Here is a 23,294-nt window from a genome sequence, read left to right as displayed (position 1 = left end):
TAACAGCCCAAGTGAGCCGTGTATCCACCGAGAGCAGATGGTGTTTTTGAAAGGAAGGGCAACCATTCCCGTGACTTTGGACTTGGCTCCGTTGAACCCCTGAACGGTAAGTGTTGGGTTTATATTTTTAAGTCGGGTTAGCAAAACTCTTGTTTGCCTCTCATAGGAAACAATGAAGGATAAAAGTTGCTGACTCCCAGAGCCCATTTAAACATCTCTCCCAAGTTTTACGAGGCTGATGATAGATAAAGGGGAGATTAATGAATCAGAATTCTACTCCTTTCATTTCGGTTTTGGCTCACGGCAGGAGGAGCAGGTGATTAATAACGCTGGACATAAATTGCTTGGCCAAGCCATTTATATGTATCAAGCTGCAGCTTGATACATCTTCCCAAGTGTTTCCTTCTCCAAATGGAATCCCAGTGTTTACAGGGATCCACATGGGAGAGCTAGGGGAGGCGCCACTCCCTGCTGTGATCCCCTGTTCTGGACTTGGGTCAGAGAGATCCATTTAGTTGCTTACTAGCTTCATTACCATCTCTGCAGCCTCTTTGTGATGGCCGGAGAAATAGGTCACTGTGTTTTCTGTCTGGCAAGAGAGGACCCTGGAATCCAGAGCCAGATAGATGCCTTGCCCAGTCCTCCTGAGCAGAACGGACACCTGCTATTTCAGTCCTTCTTCGAGGCCATATACTAGCATGGCTCTCTGCTTGGGTTGTGTGAGTCTCATTCCTGGGCATGTGTACACTTCTAGATAGAAACTTTTCCGTTTGTTTTTGTTTTTGTTTTTTTGAGACAGGGTTTCCCTGTGTAGCCGCGGCTGTCCTGGAACTCAGTCTGTAGCTCAGGCTAGCTTCAAACTCACAGCGATCCACCTGCCTCTACCTCCTGAGTGCTGGGAGACTACATCTATGGGCCACCATCACCCAGTATAGGTATAGTCTTAGCAGAGGCATTAAAGTAAATCCAAGTGACTAAGAAGTAGGCTAGGTAAGGGTGGTTGTAAGACTGTGCACAGGGACTCGGCCCCTCTGAACCTCTGTTTCCTCACTTATGAGATGAACCCATCTTGCAAGGGTTTGTGTATTTGGCAATAATGTATGAAAATGGCTACGAGTATTTTAATGTCATCTATAAACCACCCCCCTGTTCCACAGATTTAATCTCCAGAATCACCCACCACAGCCAATTCAATTGCAGAGCTCTCAAACACTCTGCTCGATAGGAAATATTGGTCTGAACTGTTAGTTCCTCTGGAACTGTCCCACATTTAAAGTTGTTAACATCTTCCTTTTCAGAACCGTGCATGCCACCGCTGTGGGTGAACAGGAAAAGGTGCTGTCTTGCTCACCACCCAAGGGTACCAGCTAGACTCTGTGATGATGGGGGTAGTCCCTCCCACTCTGGTACAACCAGAAACCCCCTCCCCCTTCTGTTTGCTGTGCCCTTTTGTGGCACAGAATAGAAAAGTTGTCAGAGAACACTTTCTTTCCATGGTCTGACTCTGGGATTCAAGAGGCAGGTCCGGATCTGTGTTTTCCCCTATGAGCCTACACTATACAAAGATGTACTGAATTTCTGCTGGGTACAGCCATGGTCCTAGGCCAGAAGAGTCCATAAGCCATTCACATGACAGGAGAAAATGGTTATTTTATGAGTAACTCCTATAAGAGAGAGGGTTTCTTTATGATTCTGAGCTTTTGGGGGACCCCCAACCTGAATATCATGATCTTTATAATGGCTTAATGGGCTAAGAAAAATGAGGTAAGGACAAACCTTGCTGGGTTAGGGCGATGGTGGCAAAGTGTTTGGTGCACATGCATAAGACCCTGCGTTGAGATCTCCAGCATCCACAGAAAATCTGAGTATGGGAGCTGGAGAGATGGCTTAGTAGTTAAGATCGCTTGCTGCTCTTCCAGAAGACCCAGGTTCACTTCCTGGCACCCACACGGTGGCTCACAACTGTCTATAATTTCAGTTCCAGGAATTCAATATCCTCTTCTGGCCTCCACAGACACTTAGCATTCACTTGATACACAGATAGACATGTGCACAGAAAACCCATATACATATAGTTTTAAAAAAAATTAAAGTTGCATGGTGGTGCATGCCTGGTAACCATGGTGATGAGGAAGGCTATGGTGAGAAGCAGATCCCTGGAGTTCACAGGCCAGCCAGACCAGCCAATCAGTGTGTTCCGGGCTCAGTGAGAGACTTTATTTCCAAAATAAATCAAGGTGGAGAGTGATAGAGGAAGACCAGACACCTGTTGTCAACATCTGGCCTCCATACATACATGCATACATGCATGCATACATATACATACATGCACACACATTCAACCATGCACATATACATGCATAATGCATGCACATTGGTACATGCGCACAAGCCAAGCAAATATACATACCCTCCACATCCATGTACATAAAGAAATACCTCACCATCCCTTTAGCCACCAAAATAATTGCTGCTAGTCTCATGCCTTCTCTGAAGGAAACCATAGTCTCATTTAAGCATGAACTGGTCTTCAGCCAGGCCTTCTGCCTTCTTAATGCCTCCAGAGAATACCCAGGAGCTCTCAGAAATTATACATACACTGAAAAGTGTACAACAGCAGCAGCGACTCTCAACCTTCCCAGTGCTGAGACCCTTTGGTACAGTCCATGTTGTGATGACCTGAAACAATCACTACTTCATAACTGTAATTTTGCTACTGTTGTGGATCATAATGTAAATATCTGTGTTTTCCAATGGTCTCAGGTGACCCCTCAAAGGGGGTCACAACCCACACATTGAGAACCTCTGATCTCAAGCTTTTACCAAATGCTTTTTGTGTGCTCAACATCAAGGATTCTCCGTTCTCCATCCCTTATTCCAAATCCAGGAACACTCATTTGAGCAGCTAAGTTCTGCATAGAACAACTCCATGACCAATACCACCCAGTCCATTCAAATTCCCAACCCCTTTTCTTCAACTTATTGGCAGGATAGCTGTTGGGAGCTCTTGCATATTGGGGCTCTCTTGCCAAACCTGGTACAAAAAGTATCCAGCCAAAGCTCGGGGCATTTTGCTAGGCCTTGCACGACTGTGTGTGTTCTCTATGTTAATCATGGAGAAGATAGAAACTTAGTCTATTGGAGGATGTCTCACTACTGCTCGTCCATACCTATGTCATTTAAGAGTCAATGCACGGTTTATTTAGTGGTAAGAATGTGGTAGCTAACATCCCTAGACTTCAGGAGCCTTCAGAGTAGATGAGGAAGAAGATGCTTTTGTTCGTGAGAACCAGGATGCTGGTTGTAAAGCATCTGAGGCATGCATAGCCATGGATGGGTGGAAGGCATTCGTGGCCATAGATGTGTGGGACATAGAGGTGACAAGAGAAGAAAGAGAGGCACAGGTGGAGTGGGGGAAGAATATGGACAGAGATGGTTTGGAAGGCGGAACATTCTTCTCCTGGTTGGGGACAGAAGAGGGCTGACTTTCTGATGACTCCAAGATTCTGATGATTCATCTCAGTGTTTACTGAGCACAAGCCAGCGTGCTAGGCCCTTGGCTTTTGTTATCCGTTCTGAGAAGCCGCAACGGTTAAGCCTGCAGCTTTGGTGTCAAACAGATTTCCTTCCAAGTCCCAAGTCACAGCTTGTTCAGTGTGTGACCTTGGATAGACTATTGATCTTCTCTGGGCTTTGGTCTCTCTGACTGAGAGAAGATGGTGTTAATTTCCAACTGCTGGTGTTTCACGAGTCTAACATCAAAGGGTGGAGGGTAATAAATTAACTCGAGCGATGAATCAAGTCATTCAAGATGCCTGCCAGACAGATGTTATTGTCTCTGTTTGCCAGATAAAGTAGGAGCCCTCTTCCAAGGACCACAGAGCCAGCCAGGATCGAAACCAGTTCCATCCAGCTCCAGATCCGACTCTCCTTCCTTCCTCTTGTTCAGTGCCCAAATGTGGCCAAAGATGTCGTTTTCAGTCGAAGCTTTCCCTACAGCCCTGACCTGACAGACATTTTCCTGTGTCCCTTTGTGTTTTACATTACTCAGAACTTTCTGGAAATAGGTTGGCCTGAATTGAAGATGCTGGGCTAGGGCAGGGGGTGGTGGTATGGTTCCTGTGTGTGTGTGTTTGTGTGTGTGTGTGTGTGTGTGTGTGTGTGTGTGTGTGTGTGTGTGTAAGAGAGAGAAGGAAGGGAGGGAGGAAAAGACAGAGGGAGAGAGAGAGAGACCGAAAGAGAGAGAGGAGGGAAAGGCATATTGTGTACAAATAATGAACTCTGGTGAAACCCAGACCAGCTTTTAAAAATGTTCAAAAAGGTGCTAGGCACTCATGACCCCCAGCACTGAAAACAATGACCAATGACCCTGACCAAGTCTATCCCTCTTGAAACCTCATGTGTCAAATGAGATGGTTAAAAAAAAAAAAAGGATATATCTTTCTAGCTCTGCATCTCTTAAATAATTATTTCTCTTTGCTAGGAAGAAGAAAATCACCCCTTGAAATTATGTCTTAATCAGTAAGCAGGTTATGGAATCAGGGCTGCAAACATTTAATGGTATAGGTTATTCCTTTATCATATACATGTTTTCTCTGATCCATGGTTCCTAGTGATAAAATCTTTACTCTGTATGTATCAAGTTCCCTTCCTGGTGAGATTCTGCTTTGGGCACCACTGAGAGGGGCTAGCCCAGAAAACAGAACGTGAGCTGAAAGGTCAGAAGTTTATAGAGCATACAAAATCTATTTACTATTGAAGGTGCACAGATTTTTCAGTTAATTCCCAAATCACTTAAGTTCAGTTTCCTCAATGGCTTTAAATATAAACAACTTCAGGCCCTGCCGGTCCTGTGCCAAATGTCTGTGACCTGCCAACAGCACGACTCAGCTCCCCCATTACAAGCAAGTGTTGGGGGGAAAAAAAAGAGCAAAAACATCTCAACCGAACTGTCACAGAATTTGTCAAGTTCAAAAAGACAATGTTAACGAACAGAAGCCCTGCTGGGAAAAGAAGCGCTTTCCAAATTGAGAGAAGTTGAAAACACTCCGCTTTGAGGTCTCCTCGTTTAAATGGTTTTCTGAGAAAATTAGTCTATGTTTCTCATTGTGTTTTCCTTTGAACCAGACCACTGAATCTTCCAAGAGTGTGTCTGTTTTAAACATAATTGGGAAGTCAATGCTTGTTGAAAACCAGTTAGTATCATAGACTTGTCTGGCTTGTTACCCGGGATCAGTTCATTGGCCCCACCTTCCAGGAACCTGTATCTGCTGCCTATGGGGCCATTCAGGTGACTGACAGATGGGGCCAGGCGGGTGACAGGTGAAGCCAGGCAGATAACAGCTATGATACAGCATGACTTGTGTCTAGTAAATGCAAGAACAGTTCTGCCTGAGCTCAGGGCAGATCTCAGAAGAAGCAATGCTCAGTCTCAAGGGGGTAAGAGTCTTGACAGTTTTGTGTGTTTAGATACTGAAGGAGCCTTGTACTGGCTGGTTTTGTGTCAACTTGACACTAGCTGGAGTTATCACAGAGAAAGGAGCCTCAGTTGAGGAAATGCCCCCATGAGATCTAGCTGTAAGGCATTTTCTCAACTAGTGATCAAGGGGGGAAGGTCCAGCCCATTGTGGGTGGTGCCATCCCTGGGCTGGTGGACCTGGGTTCTATAAGAAAGCAGGCTGAGCAAGCCAGGGGGAGCAAGCCAGGGGGAGCAAGCCAGTAAGTGACATCCCTCCATGGCCTCTGAATCAGCTCCTGCTTCCTGACCTGCTTGAGTTCCAGTCCTGACTTCCTCTGGTGATGAACAGCAATGTGGAAGTGTGAGCTGAATAAACCCTTTCCTCCCCAACTTGCTTCTTGGTGGTGATGTTTTGTGCAGGAATAGAAACCCTGACTAAGACAAGCCTGCAGGTGAATCACTGAAGGGCACCATGCTAGTCTGTAACTAATGTGCATTGAATGTTGACTTTCTAGACACAAGCATCCATTGAATTCTCTCATCATCCTCAAAGGAAGGTTCTCTCATCATCTTAGGTTACAAACTCGATAGACGATGCCAGGGAGTCGGGGTGAATGGCTGAGGTCCCACAGTAACAGATCTTGTCAGTCCGAATCCAGGCCTTTGAACCACCATAACCTACCAGCACTCTCTATGTCTAGTGAATGTTCAGAAGAGAACCGGGGAAGTTGTAAGGGACAATAGAAACAAATTGACAAATACTCTCTCAGGAGGTGCACTTACGGATCCTACCATTTGGGTGGTACAGCAAGATTGTCACTTTGAGGCCAGCCTGGGATACATTTGAAGTCCAAGATGAGTCTGGACTGCCAGGTGAAACCAAGCCAAACAGAACTTGAGACCATGCTCTTGCTCCTGTGGTCTGGGGAAGGTCCCACTGGCTGAGGGCAGATTTCCTGAAGGAAAACATCTATTCACAGCTGTAAGAATATTCTGGAAAAATTCAGGGTTGTCAGGATCTGAGCGCACACCATTGTCCTATGAGCCATTCATGTTTCTGGAGAGGAACCTGACCCAGCAAGGGAACTCGGTAATTAGTGTCATCTGGTGTGACTGGGTTGCCCTGCAATGACAACCCGTTCTGAAACAACGTCTCATCCAAAAGCCTTACCCAGGCAGCGGACTTGGAAGTGTGACATCCTGAGGGGAGAGTTCTAGGTGAGTCTGGGTCCCTGGAACTGCCCACAGTACACGAAAGGGCCCACCTCCCTGTGGATCGGAACCACCTCCCCGTATCTAAAATTTACTGTAGCTTTGTTTCCAAAGGTCTCACTCCACAACTGTGTCTCAAGGGAAGTTCTGTGAATATTGTCCTAACTGTTGGCTGCTAATGAAGACACGGAAGAGGTTTAGAAAGCTCTGTCCAAAAAGAAAAAAAAAATTAAAGCATGACTCTCGTGTTTAAGACTCTTCACTGAATCCAAGGAAAACTTTTTTCTTTTGATGGTAAAAAGAGACTCACAAAGCACGCTCTGTTTTTTTGCCTTAATCAAAAAGAAAAAGAAAAAAAAAAAAACTAAAAAGTTCACACCTAAGGGAAGGGAAAGTGTGTAAGAGAAAAATGGACTAGAAATGCTGTTATATATTAGAGGTTTTTGTTTGCTAGCTTTTTTTTTTGCTAAGGGACCAAAGCAGTTAGAAAATGCACTATACTTGTCCCAGGGAGCTGTCTCTATCTCCTCTCTTTGCCACTGGATCCCCTTCCCCTACCTGGACTTTCTGATTGGGCCTTGGTAGGAGAGGATGTGTATAGTCCTGCTGAGACTAGATGTCCCAAGGTGGGGTGAAACCCAAGGGGGCTTCCCCTTCTCTGAGGAGAAGGGGAGAGAGTAATGGGGGAGCGATTTGTAACTGTGAGACTGGGAAGAGAGAGGGGGGTGTACATTTAAGAATTATTGAAAATAAGAGAAAGATGCGCATGGCTTAGAATCAAGGGCTTGCACGCCGAGAGCAGCAGGAAGGAGAAGAAAGACAGACTAAGCTTGGGAACCAAGACCTGCTATCCCTTCCTTCCATCTCCCCCCATAGATGATACCTCTTGAGCTGCCCAGTCAACAAATGAGCCTGGCGACAAATTCCATTCTTTGTGCCAATATCGTGGTGGATTCAAGGTTTATAAACTTTGAAGTTTATAAGACTGAATGCGAATATCTACTCCATTTTTAATGTAACAGTCTATAAGATGCTTCAGACTCCCCTGGCCTTTAAAAAACGGGGGACAGATCAGCAGAAGTGTCCATGTGGGAGGAGGGCTTGTTTCTTGTGCTTCCATGTGAAATGAACTTGACTCAAAATAACCTAAAGTATCCCACCAGAGATCAAAGGTCCTGTCTTGTGATTTTTTTTTCTTAAAAACAGGTTTGTGATAAAAACAAGGTCTGGATGGGTCAATAAGCCATGCGGCAAATGCACACATGCCTCTCACATAAGTCGGCAAGTTAAAAACTCACAGATTGAGAACAACCACTAGGAAATGCATTTCCTGGAAGTGGGTGGAATGCTTCTAAATAGCTTGCCACCCACGAACACTCATTACATCCCCAGGTAGAAAAGAAATGATATCAAAGGATTGTGATAGTCAAGCGTTTTAACCCACAGTCAAATCTATGTGTGTTTACGTTGACACAGTGGCTGCTGGGACCGCACTGGGACGCGCTTCTGTCTACTGGAGATTCAGATCTAGAAAGCAAGGGGAACAGACATCTAGGACACGGCCAAGTTCCTGTTCATCGTGGTCCTTTGAGTGAAATGGGAACATGTCTGCTTCATCAAGCCACTTTATCAATGATATATCTTCATGGGAAATTTATTGTACAGATAAATTTCATGTTCTTTTTGGTTCATATTCACTATTATAGTAGTCTCGGCCAGACTGGCCACTATGAATGACAATTTAACAGAGCAGTGGAAAGACTATCAGCAGTTATTACCCTTTCTGGCTGCCTAAGACTGTAAGACCAATAGTCTTCTGACTAAATAGGCCACCCACCCAACCATAGACCTGCTGACCCCTGTCAGCATGCATAATTTTTCTTGCCTTTTCCCCAAATCTCAATACTCAGCGAGGAAGTCCACTATGAAAACAGAAGGACACACAAAGCTCATATGCACAGAGTTTCCTTATTTCTTTTGAGGGGGCTGATTTTGTTTTGTTTCTATTTTGGGGTTAGAGAAGAGGTCTAGCTATATAACCCAGGCTGGCCTGGAGCCTACTTTGTAACCCAAACTAGTCTCAAACTCACAATTTTCTTTTCTCAGCAGGAATATGCCACAGCATGCTCTAGGTACAGGTTAACACATAATTTGAAGATAATTGTGAATGTATTGACAAGAAATGGCCAGAGGCTCTTTCCTGTCCTTAGTCACCTCTGCCCTGTGATGGGTGATTTTGATATTTACCAGGAGTGCATTTGGGACCACCCTGGGAGCACACCTCTGGGAATATCTACACATTTGAAGGTGCTTTAAAAATATATTGGAAGGTGCTTTCAAAGAGGTTTCACTGAGGAGAGGAGACCCGCCCTGAAAAGGGATGGCTATATCCCATAAACTGAATACAAAGAAGAAGTGAGCTGAAGACCAACATTTATCTCTCTTTGCTTCTTGACTGCGGTTGCAGTGTGACCAGCTGCTTCCTGCTCCTGCTTCACCATAAGGGACTGTGTGCCCTCAAACCATGAGCTCGAATAAACTCCACCTCCTCAAGTCACACTTCTTGTCACATTCGTGGTTACGAGAAGAATGTTAATCCAGTAGCCATCCCCTTCTTCACCATTGCCCTTTAACCCACATGCCCATGTGTGTATTCAACTGGACATAGTGCCCCAACACTGCACTTTAAGTAAACGTCTCCAAGTTGATGCTGTGTGTTTGCTTTTGTGCCTTGATTAGTGAGATTCGAGTTTGTCTGTGCAAGGTTCATCCTAGCTTTACCTATTATGTAGTTTAATTCCCATCAGCATGTGACATCCCCTTGCATGTCTAGGCCACTATTTACCTCTGTCCCCCTGAGTTGTAGGGAACACAGAGAGCCCTGAGAAAAATGTGTACTGTTAACATGAGCATGACCACATCAAGGATCCCAGAGCCTCAGACCTTTGAAAAAAATGGCAAAGCCATCTCCCCTGGGGTGAGGCTCAGGGGATACTGTAAAACGGTGTTTATATGGATGGTGATCATGTGTGCAGAGACTGTCTGCAGTTAGCTTTCTCTCCCTGGCTGTTTATGGCATGAAGACTGTTCCCTGATGGAGACCACACCTACTAAAATTTGCTGAGCCAGTCCCCTTGCTCCGGCTGTATAACCCTACCTCCTCATTTATCTGTATGTTGTAACTCCTTGTCCTTATCTGTATGTAATAACCCATCTCTCTTTTCAACTTTATATCATAAGTGCCCGGAGCTTCCAGAATGTTGTGGTTTCTCCAGCTAAGAGCCCAGACCAGCAGATCCTGGCTTGTCTGTGTTTCTGTTCATATTGGTCATTTTTTCATTCCCTTACTATCCAAGTCCCTAGAAGCCATGCATGGACCTGAGACCTGGGCCATAGATTAGCTCCTAGTTGAAGATATTATGAAGGTCATTTGGATATGCGGCTTTTCTGAAGGAAACTGTGAGGTCCTTTCAAAGAGAATGATGCATAGGAAAATAAGGGACATGTGACCATTTCAGAATATTTCAGCATTATCTTCTAAGGGGTGTTTCTATGATTTCATTTGTGTACTATCATTTTAGTGAATATATTATGTTCTGTCTATCGCTGAATAATGACTTGGTAGCCATTCTTTATCTTCTAGTTGATTTTTTTGTAATTCAAATCATTCAAAACGTACCTGTATGTATTTACTTGGTGAAAGTGTTAAGTATGTGATTTATTTCCCATAATCCTCACCTGTTTACCTGATATGGAATAGAGATGGAGACCACTATCTCAAGCTCTCAAACTTTCAGCCTGTCAGACCCTACAACTGGAAGATCCCAAGTTTGGTTCTGACAGGCAGAGGTACACTAAAAGGGTGATAATGCTAAAAGCACTGTTTATAGGTCCTATCCACTGAAACATGAATGAACTTTTGTTGTGACTCAGAGTCCTCACCCAGCACATATCACATGTATAAAAGGATTTAAAATCAAGAAAAAGAAAGTAAAAGTTTTTATTGGTCCCAATAACTTTTGAAAAGAGGTCACTCAGCCTGTATAGAGAAATACCTTATCAGGGAGCTGGGGTATGTATGATGGTTGAGGCAGGGGGGAAAAACTGCATTGAATACTGTTGAGGACGATGTCAACCTTATATTCAAGACACAAAGTACATAACTTGGTTTGGGTTTCCATTGCTAGGAAGAGACACCATACCAGGGCAACTCTTATAAGGGACAACATTTAATTGGAGATGGCTTATAGGCACAGAGGTTCAGTCCCTTATCATCATGGCAAGAAGAATGGCAGTGTCTAGTCAAGAGTTCTACGTCTTGATCTGAAAGCAGCCAGAAGGCAGGCAGGAAGGTTTCTTCCGTAATCAGTGGAGCCTGAGCATAGGAGGAAACCTCCAAATCCCACTCCTACAGGGACACATTTCCTCCAACAAAGCTATGTCCCCTAACAGTACCACTCCTTATGGGCCAAGCATATTCAAACCACCACAGCACACAGAGGATAATTCTGTGATTGAGGGACGTAGCGGCCATATTTACAGCCTAGTTGTTGCTGTTATACATCTACTCCCTTATTCTCTACTCTGTAAAGTTCATACTATTTAAATAACAAACCCTGTAGTCATGAGAGCTATAGTCTTTTACACAGAAATGTATTTATGTTTTGCGGTAAAGACATTGAAGCACTCATTTAAATATAATTTCAAGGGAATTGTTTCCTTAGAAAGTATAGTGGAAGTTTGCCCTACAAGGAAAATCCTTTAGTTTGGCTTGATATTTCTGTTAATGTTTTAGTTTTTAAGACACCTAATTCTGTCTTAAATTGGAAGTGTCCTGTTCTCCCATCTTCAACAGCCTTCCCTGAGTTCTTTAAAGTCCTGTAGTGGTTTCCAGAGCAGGGCGATGTGCCTCTGTTTGCTGGACTACCTTGGAGTCCCATCAAACCTTCTGTATGCTTTGACACAGGAACCAAGGTTGCTAGGAGAACACCTGTGGCCATAGCACTTTGGTCCAGCAAGAGCAGGAGAGGAGAGCTGGAAACTGGGAGAGCTGTGCTACCTGCCACCTCCTGAGGACCTCAGGTGACAAACAGTCTTTCTTGCCATCCCTGTCTCCCCCACTTATATGCTACTCTTATTTTCCTGCTTTTGGAAAGTGTCTTAGTTAGGGTTTGCATTTCTGTGAAGAGACACAATAACCAAGGCAGCTCTTATAAAGAACAAACATTTAATTGGAGGCTGGCTTACAGGTCCTGAGGTTCAGTCCATTATCATCATGGTAGGAAGCATGGCAGCATCCAGGCAGGCATGGTGCTAGAAGAGCTGAGAGTTCTACATCTTCATCGGAAGGAAGCCAGATACAGACTGTCTCTAATGCACTGGGTGGAGCTTCAAAGCCCATGCCCACAGTGACACACTCTCTCCAACAAGGCCACACCACTTAATAGTGCCACTCCCTAGGCCAAGTATGTCATTCCTGAGCTTCCCCTCCTTCCCTTTCCTTCCTCCTCCCCCCTTAGCCAAACCTCAGGCAGATGGTGTTGTTGAATGTAGAAAAGACTCTAGGAGCTTGCTTTGCAGCTGTTGTTGTGAGATTGGAGAACAGAGCCAGTTGTTTCGAAAAGCAATGAAGATTTCCTCAAGGCAGAAGGACATTTGAGCACTGTGTTCCTCTGTCTCTCTTAGCCCTCACCTTGCATTTTCTGTGTTTGAATGAAGAATGTCAGGTGAAATGCCTCACCGTGCGAACCTTGCCACCTTGTTAAGGAATCCGTGGTCATTTGAGAGGGTATATATACAGATTCCCAGTTCAAGGCTTGGAGAAGGGTCCAGTTGCCTGCTCATTTTCAGGAAAGGAAGTTAAGAATGCTGTTAACCCTCTACTAGACATTTCAGTTTAAAAGTTCCTGCAAAGGGTTGGACAGATGGCTTAGATGTTAAGAGAATTAACTATTTTTCCAGAGGTCCTGAATTCAATTCCCAGCAACCACATGGTGGCTCACAACCATCTGTAATAGGATCCCATACATTCTTCTGGTGTGTCTAAAGACAGCTACAATGTACTCATATACCTAAAAAGAATATTTTTTAAAACAAGTTTCTGCAATGTGGAAATCCTATTACAGATTAGACTGTTTAAGAGTCCAGCTTTCCAACCAAAATAAAACAGAAGTTTCTAGAACCCAGAGATGTGGAGGAAAGTTTGCTTGATGACGTCCTATTCAGTGACCAAAATATGCAAGCGCGGTACTGAGAAAAGTTAGAGAAGTCAGGAAGACACTGTGCCATTCATCACTGAAGGATGCTCTCATGACTTGCATCTCCTATGACTTCATATGCTTTTCTCATGGGAACCCCAGTTGGCAAGGTAGATGACTAAAAAGAGAATGATCATTGTGAAAGTCTCTTGACCCATTTCTTGTAGAAAGAAAGGCAAGTTTGGCATATGGAAAAATAAATGCCTGGAGATGACTGTGGTGGTCTGAATCTGCTTAGCCCAGGGAGTGACACTCTTAGGAGGTGTGGCCTTGTTGGAGTGGGTGTGGCCTTGTTGGAGTGGGTGTGCCACTGTGGGCATGGACTTTAAGACCCTTGTCCTAGCTGCCTGGAAGCTAGTCTTCTCCTAACTGCCTTCGGAACAAGAGATGGAACTCTCAGCTCCTCCAGCACCATGTCTGCCTGGATGCTGCCATGCTTCCACCTTTATGATAACAGACTGAACCTCTGAACCTGAAAGTCAGCCCCAATGAAACATTGTTCTTATAAGAGTTGCCTTGGTCCTGGTGTCTGTTCACAGCAGTAAACCAAGACAATGACTTGGTGGTTAAGTGCAAATACTACTATTCCAGAGGACCTGAGTTCAGTTCCCAGCACATCAAGTACTTCACAACCACCTGTAACCCCAAATGCAGAGGAGCCAAATCCTTCTTTGGCTTTTTAAGACATGGCACCCATATGCATATACCCAAACACAGACAGGCATAAATTTAAATTTTTTAAAATTAATTTTATTAATTTTTTATTAATAAAAATAATTTTATTAATGGCTATGACATAATGACTATGTATATGACATAATGGCTAATGACTATGACATAAAGTCATCAAAGTGAGTGAAAAATCTCTTAGTTTACTGATTGGCTATAAATAGATAAATAGATGAAATATTCCCTGGAAGGCTTGTCTTCATCCAAAAAAAAAAAAAAAAAGGAATCTACATGTGCTTACTGCAGGATGCTTATTATCCTCTTTCTGTTTTCTAGGAAGTAGGAATATCTGAACATGAGTGGCAAAAACTGGATATTAATTTCTACTACCCCACCCCAGAGCCGGGAAGATGAGATCCTGGGACGGCTTCTGAAAATTCTCTTTGTTTTGTTTGTTGAGTTAATGTCCATCATGTATGTCGTCATAACATCCTAAAAACCCGACCTCCTTTACTCCCTGTGTAAAATTTCAAGCTGAAGTCCAGTAAATAAAGGCCTACATTTTAATATGAGGAATGGCATTGAGTTGGTGACATTACCAGTTTATTCTAGGAACCAGGCATGTGATGAGTTTCTTAGTTCTTTACCATTTTCAAATAAAATTCACATAAATCGAAGTGGGATTTCTTTTTGTGCGCAGCTTTCACACTGCTACAATACAAATGTCAGCCAGGCATGGTGGTGCACATCCTTAACCACAGCACTTATGAGGAGACAGAGATAGGTGGATTTCTATGAGTTCAAAGCTAGCCTGGTCTACATAGTGAGTTCCAGGACACCCAGCACTACAGAGAGAGACCTCATGTCACACACACACACACACACACACACACACACACACACACACACAAGAGAATAAAACATTGATTTGTTTCTTTGAGTGTCACTGTTATTCAGAACACAGAGTAAAGCTGGTAGGTAAAATTACAAGTGAGGTTGTATTTGTAAGGATTTATATGGTTCTGTTTGAGGGTGTGTGTGTATGGGTGTGGGCAGGAGGCACATTCATGCCCTAGCCTGGGAGCCAGATGCTGATTCTAGGAGTTTTCCTCTATACCTCTCCATCTTCTTTGGAGGCAGTGTCTCTTAGGGACCCTGGGTGCTCACTGTTTTGCTAGTCTGACTACCTAGGGAGTTGTCCAGGGTCCTCTGGTCTTCATCCCCCCAGGCTTGGGATCACAGACAAGTCCACTTTGGGGTCCCTGGCATCTTAAATTCTCATGTTTGCACAGCAAGCCATTGCATCTGCTTCCTGGGCCCCTATGCGATAGTTTGAATGAGAAATGTGCCCCAAAAGCTTGGATATCAGAACAGTTGGTGGCACTGGTTTCTGGGATTCCCAAGGGGTATGTTCTGAATCCACATAGTCTCTCACAGCCTCCCATCCCCTCTCTGATCCATGGTCTTACTTGAAGATCTTAATGATCTTTATTTAATCTCTGAGCTTCTTTCTCCCATCGCTTACACCTGCCTGCTGTCCTGCCTCCCCATTCAGGATGGCTTCAGCCAAGTCAACCCTTCCTCCTATAAGTTGCTTGGTTGTGGTACTGGGTTCCACTCTGCCCTGTTGCTGTGTTCATCATTGCCCTGTCTAACTTGGTGAATTAATACATTTTTATTGGGGTCATTAACAAGCATATGGGGGCTGGAGAGAAGGCTCAGTGGTTAAGAGCACCAACTGCTCTTCTAGAGGTCCTGAGTTCAATTCCCATCAACCACACGGTGGCTCACAGCCATCTGCAGTGGGATCTGATGCCCTCTTCTGGTGTGTCTGAAGACAGCTACAGGATACATTAAAAGAAATAAATAATTCTATTTAAAAAAAAAAAAAAGCAAGCATATGGTTGAAAGATCACTTATGGGAGCAGTGACACATTTAGCTGCATCACCAAAACCACCACCCTAACAGGAGTAACGACTTTCAAAAGCTGCTCCCTGGTGTCACCCACATGCCTTCCAAGAGCTCCATGGTCTGAGAAATCTCTGCTCTGCCTCGGGAGTGATCAGAGCCTCTTCTGGTACAAATCCTTTTCTAGTCTAGAAGAGTTTTTGAGGATCTTCCAAGTTCCTGCTTTCCAAGACATGTGACCACTTGTTTTCCTCTCCCGTCTCGTGAACTTCCCCGACCCGTGCAGGGAATGTTTATATTTGGAGGAAGCCGCTACACAACAGAACGCCAGTCCTCTTTAAGTCCAAGAACCCTGGTAGGTCAACCAACACTCCGGTGGATGGTCCCATATTCATCAATGTATTAGAACAGGACATTGAGGCCAGTGGGCTCTTAAAAAGATAAGAAAATAGGAGGGATGGACCTGGGAGGAGTTAGGTGGAGGGGTAAGGTGAATATAATAAAATATATGTTCTATGAATGTATGAAAATTTCAAAAAAATGAAAACATATTAGGAATTCTTTTATGGCCACTTGTGTTTCTTCAGTGCAGAGCCGAGGCATTCCTCCTCAAGGCCTCGCCGCATACTGGCGAACACAAAGCAACAGAAATTGGTGGCTGAGGAACCTGCATGTCACTTCGTCATGACCTGCAGCCTCTCAGCCTCAGAAGAGGCTGAGACAGGTCGTCAGCACGCCGCTCTGCAGACTTCCACAACGGGAGTGCAGCTTCATTCTTCTGATCCCTGAGTTTAGGGTTAAGACCCTTCAGCACCGTCCCAGACTCTTGTCTTCCAGATGAGGAACTGACAGGGAGCTCCTGAGCTTTTCTGGCTCCATGTGGGACGGAGTAGCGGTGGTTAGGAGCATGGCTCAGGGGAAGTGGTCTGGAGCTGGGGTCCTGGTAAACGGACAGGAGCAGGGTTCTAGAACCGCTCCTGGGTCTGCAGCTGGGGCTTGGTTTTTGTCATCTTCTGGCTGTACCACCAGAAGGCCTGTGGGAACTTCAGCCTTTTACTTAATCCCTTTGGACCGGTGTTTTCCCGCTTATGAAGTGGGGATTCCTCATGGACTGGTTTACTTCATGAAGTATGTAAAAACACACAACACAGGGCACTGGTAAGTAAGACAGCTACTGCAGGCTAGGCATGGTGGCACCTGCCCTTAATCCCAGCACTCGGGAACCAGAGGCAGAGGCAGGTGAATTTCTATGAATTCAATGCCAGCCTGGTCTATATATAAAGGTCCAGGATATCCAGAGCTACACAGTGAAACACTGTCTCAAAAAAAAAAAAAGCATGCATTGGAACACTTCTCAAATTCAAGACCATTTCTTGCAGGGAAACAAAATTGGGAAGGACCAAAGCCACTTGGATCAGTACCAAGAGATTACGCAATAAACAGCACCGTGATAGTTGTGTTTGGTCTCAGTCGTCCACACTCACTGGCGTCAAGTCAAAGATCACTGTCTACTTCACCCCAGGCTTGATTACAGCCGCATGGGTGGATGCTGTGTTCTAAGGACAGCCATAGATATCCACACCAGAAAAACACCATGTTACCCAAACCGGATTGCACACGTATGTCTATGCCCCCGATGCTTGGGTAATTCATGGAGACAGTCCTTTCCCAGTGCCACTAATGGGAACTGAGGGTGCCTGATTGAACATGGCTATTCTTCTCACTTTTTTATAGCTTTCCACGTGTGCATGCATCTGTGCGTGTCTGCGAGGATGTGTGCACAGGTGTGTATGTCTGATCATGCGTGCGGTGGCCTAAGGCTGATATCAGTCTTCTTCCTCAGCCCCTCATCACTTTATGCATTGAGATAGAGTTGGTCAAAGACGGGGTTCACGGATACAGCTAGTCTGGCTAGCCAGATTGCTCTTGGGACCTCCTGTGACTGCTTTCCAACACTGAAATTACAGGTGGGCTGCCACAGCCACCTGACATTTGCGTGGACTCCAGGGATCCAAAGTAGTCCAGTCCTGTTGCTTGGACAGCTAGTGCTTTAACCACTGAGCACCCCAGCTCTTCATAAATGACTGAAACTGATCAGCACCACATTGTGTTGCTCTGTTTCATGTAAGTTTCAGCCTTGTTCACCTACTATTAATTGTATGTGCATGACATTTAGATTTACTGTCCATGGTTTGTACATGATGTATAATATTTAATAGCCATGGTATATACATGATACACAACATTTAGGAGCCATGGTACATACAATATTTACAAAGCAGATGTTATTGATTGCTTTTCTTCCTCCATCTTTCCCTCCTCTGCCCCTTTCCTTCCTTCCTTTCTCCCTCCCTTTCTTCTTTGTCAAACATAAGAGAAGCATGAGGCTCAGAGTGGTTAAGCCTCCTGCCCAGAGCTAGTACTGCTGCCCAGGAGTAGGACATCTCAATCCACTTGCTACACACTTGCACACACACACACACACACACACACACACACACACACACACACACGTACAGAGACACACACACAATACAGACACAGAGACAGACACACACAAACGGAAACAGACACAAAGATAGAGACTGACAGACACATACAGAAACGCACACATACACACACACACAAACACACACACAGACAGACTCAAAAAGAGAGACAGACAGACGCACACACACAGACACAGAGAGACACATACAGACAGACAGACAAATACACAGAGAAAGACACACACATAGAGCAACACAGACTGATACACATAAAGACAGACACACTGAGAGACAGACACACACACAGAAACAGATACATGCACAGACACACACACACACACACACACACACACACACACAGACCACTGAGGATCTTTTTGAGGAACCCCTTTTACAGTCCAGGTTCAGGATTTATAGATTTCAGAGGTTCTAGGGTTAGGTGTAGAACCCTTCTGGAAGCTGCTGCTGCTGCTGCCACCACCTCTACCCAACCAGCGAGTCTGTGAGTTGTCCCCACAATGTCTTCCTTACTCAGTAGCTGTACATTTCCTAACAGTTCCGAATCACCGCTCTCCTGAGTCTTCCTCCTGTTGCCGCTCTAGTCTGTGAAGTCCACAAGAGCAAGCATGTGCCTGATTCATTACATTGACCTGGCTGCCCAGGACTGCACCCAGAAGAAAGAACGGGACTGTTTGAAGGTGAAGGAAAGTGACCCACGAAGTGGCAAAGCTCATTTTTGACTCTACTTACTTGCTGATAAGGAATGCTTCTCCGCCAAAGGCACAGAGTGACACGTACTTGCTAGGTCCAGAGATGGCAGATAGAGGAAAATATTAGAGCCAACCTACTGCTATGCCCAAGTCTCGGGGACACCAAAAGACCACCGAGGAGCCAATCCTGATGTAAACACATTAGGGTCTTTATTACAAGCAAGTCTCTCGCCATCACGTTCGCAGTGGGTCAGAGTGAGAGCCCCAGGTCTGGCCGTGCAGGGTATTTATTGCAGTTAAAACAAGCTTGGGGGGGATTTCCACATGGGTCAGCAAGTTAATATTTTTAAAACTGCATTTCTGGTGTAATCTGAAGGACCCGAACACAGGGGCAAAGCCACCTGACAAACAGGATGGCTAGGTTATCTATTTCCTACAGCATGTTTAGGTTATCTATATGTACCTTGTCCCTGCTGCTGTAGCCTGACTGGCTACCAGGGGTTAGAGGGGGTGCTGAGGGGGGTGGTTGCCATAGGATGTTTTCTCAAGTGGACCTTGTGGTTTCCCTCCCGGAACTGGAGTTTAGCCCCCGGAGCTTCAAAACACAGAGTTGGCTGGGCTTTAGACCTAAGACTCAGGAGGTCACTCTGAACATAGGGATAAGATGGAATAGCCAAGGCGACTGAGCCTTGTGGGAGCACAAATCATTTCTCCCTCTAGAGCAGTCAGTGCTTCTCAACCTTCCTAAAGCTGCGATCCTCCAATACAGTTCCTCATGTTGTGGTGACCCCCAAGCATAACATTATTTTCTTGCTCCCTCCTAACTGTCATTTTGCTACTGTTAGGAATCGAAATGTGAACGTCTGATATGTGACCTCTGTAGGGGTCGCAACCTCGGTTGAGCTTGGAAACAAGCGTTTGAACATAGGTACAATGCTGATACAGGCTCTGAGGAACCCCAGTTAGATGGGTTGAGGAAAATTACATTAACAAGACAGGACCCTCATATCCAGGAGCCCTCGTATGCAGGAGGCCAAAGCATTCCTTCTATGAAAGAAGAAATCTGATATAGAGAAATCTGAAAATACACTATTGACAAAGAGTCATTTTAGTTTTCATTTCATGCTCTGTTTGACCCTATTTATCCCCGGATTAAATATCCATCCTCTCAGAAGCGTTAGGTAAGTTGTGGATGGATAAGTGACAATGTCTCAAAGGTCCAATTCCTTCCACACCTCGCTAGGTCTCTTATGAAACTTTGAATTAAAGACTGGGCCAAATCCGAGAAGACAGCCAGCCCCTGGAAGAAATCACAGTTTTATTAAGGATGGGTGTCTAAGAACAACAACAAAACCCCACCCCAAACAACAGCAGCATTGGGTCTAAAGGACAGACCTTTGTTTTTGCAAAAGCTTTAAAAAAAACAATTTAAAGGTTATAATTTAATACCATTCGTTAGAAAATGTGGGAGTTAAGAAAACAGGGAATGAGAGTCCATTGTCAGGTAGGACATGGAATGGAGGTAGATTTCATCTTTCCCCTTGATGAAGTATTTTTAAACGGGCAATGGGATGCTAGATCAGGACAGCAATGAATACAGCAACAGACCAGAGCAGAGCATTATGGTTTTAAAAGAGAGAGAGACAAGCACAGACTGGGCTTAACAAGCTCATCTTATTAATGTACTTTTTTACTACTGGAGGGAATGTGATATTTCGGGTCAAGACTTTGCCCTGCCGTGCCTTCGCTTTGGCCTCAACTGGAACACATCTTCCGAGACTCACTTTCTTCCCCATTGGTTAAACATGAACAGCATACACCCATTTCCTCCCGGGTGACTGTGTACCTGTGGTAAATACCAGTCGGCAGCTGATTAACACGGACTTTCGCCTGTTCAGCTTTCTCCGGGAGTTCTGTTTTCTTCAGACTCTCTCAGGCATTTTCCTTTTAGTCTGTTGGGTTTTGTTTTGTTTGCAAGACAGCATTTCACTGTGTAGCCCTGGCTGTCATGGAACTCACTCTGTAGGCCAGGCTGGCCTCAAACTCACAGAGATCTGCCTCTGCCCCCCTCCCCAATGCTAGGATCAAAAGGGTGGGTCACCACCTCCCAGCTTGCTTCTCTCAAGAATTCCTATTCCTAGCCCTTATGGATAGGTTGGTGGAAATATTTCTTATTCAACTGTACAGTGTTAAGAAAACTTATTTTCCTATAGGCTCATAAATATGTGTAAGAGTGTGTGGGTTTATCTCTCTCTTTTTTTAAATGGGTCTAGCCTGTTATATTATACAGAAAAGTGATGCTCTGGGGATGTTAAGCTTAAGCTTGTTGTGTTAAAAGTGAATGGTAAATGGTTACTTTTATATTGTAAATATAATATATTTATATTTATATTTAGCCTGTCATGGCCTCTCTTTCTGGAGTGAGAAGACACACTGAATGTGTATATTCATGAGAGAGAGAGAGAGAAAGAGAGAGAGAGAATGTTACATCTCTCTTCCTAAGAAGAATGTATCACACATACTCTTCCCTTTCCAGAAGTCACAGACTCTCTATAGTTTGTGAACCTCTTCCTAGCCAGGCTAGAATGTTGATGGGCTTGATTGTGTATAAGCAACCACGGCTGCTGTGAGTTTGTGAGCACAAGTTTTCTCATGCCCATCAGACACTGCTTCCCTCCAGTCCTCCCAGACCTCTGGCTTTTACAATCTTTCTGTTCCCTGCCTTTCGTGATGGGGGATGGGTATGGTATAGATGTCCCATTTGTGGCCTAACACTCCTTTGACATTTGTTCTCTGTGTTCTTTGACCATTCGTGAGTTTCTGTGCTAATGACCATCCAGCGCACAGAGACTACTTTAATAAGGTTTGGGAGCTGCTCTAAGCTATGGCTATAAAGATATGAACCTAGGGACCATGTCCATTTAACAGAACAGTACTAGGGTCACCCCTCGAAGCTGGGGGGCTCCCAATCATTGATTCTTGTCCAGATTTACAGTACCAACCATGTGTTTCCTCTTGTGGAGCAATCCTTAAATCCAGTCAGAAAATGGTTGGTTGTCCCTGTAATGGTTATGCCACTACCACACCCATGGGCATATCTTACCACACTGAATTCATGTTACTATTGTATCCAGGGACATAGCTCGACAAACTGGTCATTACTGTAGCTCACAGGGTTCGCAGCTGGTTAAAACTGTTTATAACACCCTCTCCTTTCTCTCTGGCAGCCTGCATAGCACCTTCCAGTACTATGAAAACTCGATAGTTTGGAGGAAGACTCCCAATCAGTACCAACTTGATTTCTCCATGTCCTGGGGCCAAGGTGTATGGTGTTTTCACCAATAAGGTCTTTCCTTCAAGTTCTGGTATTCAACTGTTGTGAGTCAGGGTTCTCTAAAGGAATAGAACTCATGAAAAATATCAATATTAAAGGGGGCTTTATTTGACTGGTTTATAGGATATGGCCTGGTTAGTTCAACAGTGGCTGCCTTTCTTGCACAGTTGAGTCTAAGAATCTGGTGTTGCTCAGTCCACGAGGCTGTATGTCTCAGAAAGACCAGTCTGGTGCTGGAGACCTAGAGAGTTCATGGAGAGCTGCTGTCTTCAGCCTGTGTTGGAACCCCAAAGAAGTTGGTTCTAATACCAACAAAGAAACATCCTAGCAACAGGACGAATGAACTGGACACAGAAAATGAGGACAAGCAGGCAAAAATCAATGTTTTTTTTTTTCTTCTCTAGTCATTCCTTTCATCTGGGCATCTGCCAGAAAGTACCACACACCTTAATCTGGGGTGGGAAGTGGGGGTCTTCCCGTTTTAAATAATACTGACCAAGAAAACACCTCTGTGGGGATTTACCCAACAGAGGTACCGTTCTAGTTGGCAGCATGAACCTGGGAGAGTGAACCCTAAAAATAAGGCTGACTAAAGTCTCAGAGAAGAGCCAATTTTATTCTGGGCATCGGACAATTTATATCCTGAGGGTAGGCTGAGGATTAGGTAGGGTCCTATGAGTTTCAGCTGTAATACAGCAACAAGGGCAATCCGTGCTTAGAAACGTTTCCCCCCCTTTGGAAAAACAAAAGCAAGCAGCAATGTTCAGAGCTGAAACACATCTCTATTTTACTACTCACGGGAGGGGCGCAAAAGCACACTCCGGGAACAAATTCGTGTTATGGAGAAACAGAGGCTACATTCTCATCTTGATGACTTGGAGTTTTCTCACAAGCTCTCAGAAATCTCAGGCAGCTTCATTCGTGGACCATGTCTGGACAGCCCTGTGCTGGTTTGAATGAGAAGTGTTCCCCAGAGGCTTGAGTATTTGAACAGTTGGCTCCAAGCTGGTGATACTATTTGAGATATTTAAGGAGGTTTAGGAGGCGTGTTCTTGCAGATTGGAACTGCACCCCAGAGATGGGCTTTGGGAGTTTAATTCCTTATGCCACCTCTAGTTTGCTCTCTGCTTAGGGCTTCCAGTTGAGAACGTGCACACTCAGCTTCCTACTATGGGCACCATGCCTCCCCAACATGGAACCATGAGCCAAAATCAACTCTTTTCTTCCACGAGTTACTTTTGGTGATCTGTCACAGA

General features: G+C 44.7%; 1 protein-coding gene across 2 annotated transcripts; it reads left to right on the top strand.

Annotated features, from left to right (window-relative positions):
* On the top strand, positions 1 to 14,177 carry MRLN (myoregulin). Of its 2 annotated transcripts, XM_080938252.1 has the most exons (3): positions 1 to 106; positions 11,637 to 11,752; positions 13,933 to 14,177. In XM_080938252.1, the coding sequence occupies exon 3, from the start codon at positions 13,952 to 13,954 to the stop codon at positions 14,090 to 14,092; it is 141 nt and encodes a 46-aa protein (XP_080794378.1). In that variant the 5' UTR covers positions 1 to 106; positions 11,637 to 11,752; positions 13,933 to 13,951; the 3' UTR covers positions 14,093 to 14,177. The 2 variants fall into 2 exon arrangements, with proteins under 2 accessions (XP_080794378.1, XP_080794379.1); XM_080938253.1 differs by lacking the exon at positions 11,637 to 11,752 and having other exon boundaries at positions 2 to 106.
* Positions 14,178 to 23,294: the final 9,117 nt, after the last annotated feature.

Source organism: Micromys minutus (assembly GCF_963924665.1).
Source record: "Micromys minutus genome assembly, chromosome: 25".
Taxonomy (NCBI): domain Eukaryota; kingdom Metazoa; phylum Chordata; class Mammalia; order Rodentia; family Muridae; genus Micromys; species Micromys minutus.
This window is presented reverse-complemented; position numbering and strand designations above follow the sequence as displayed.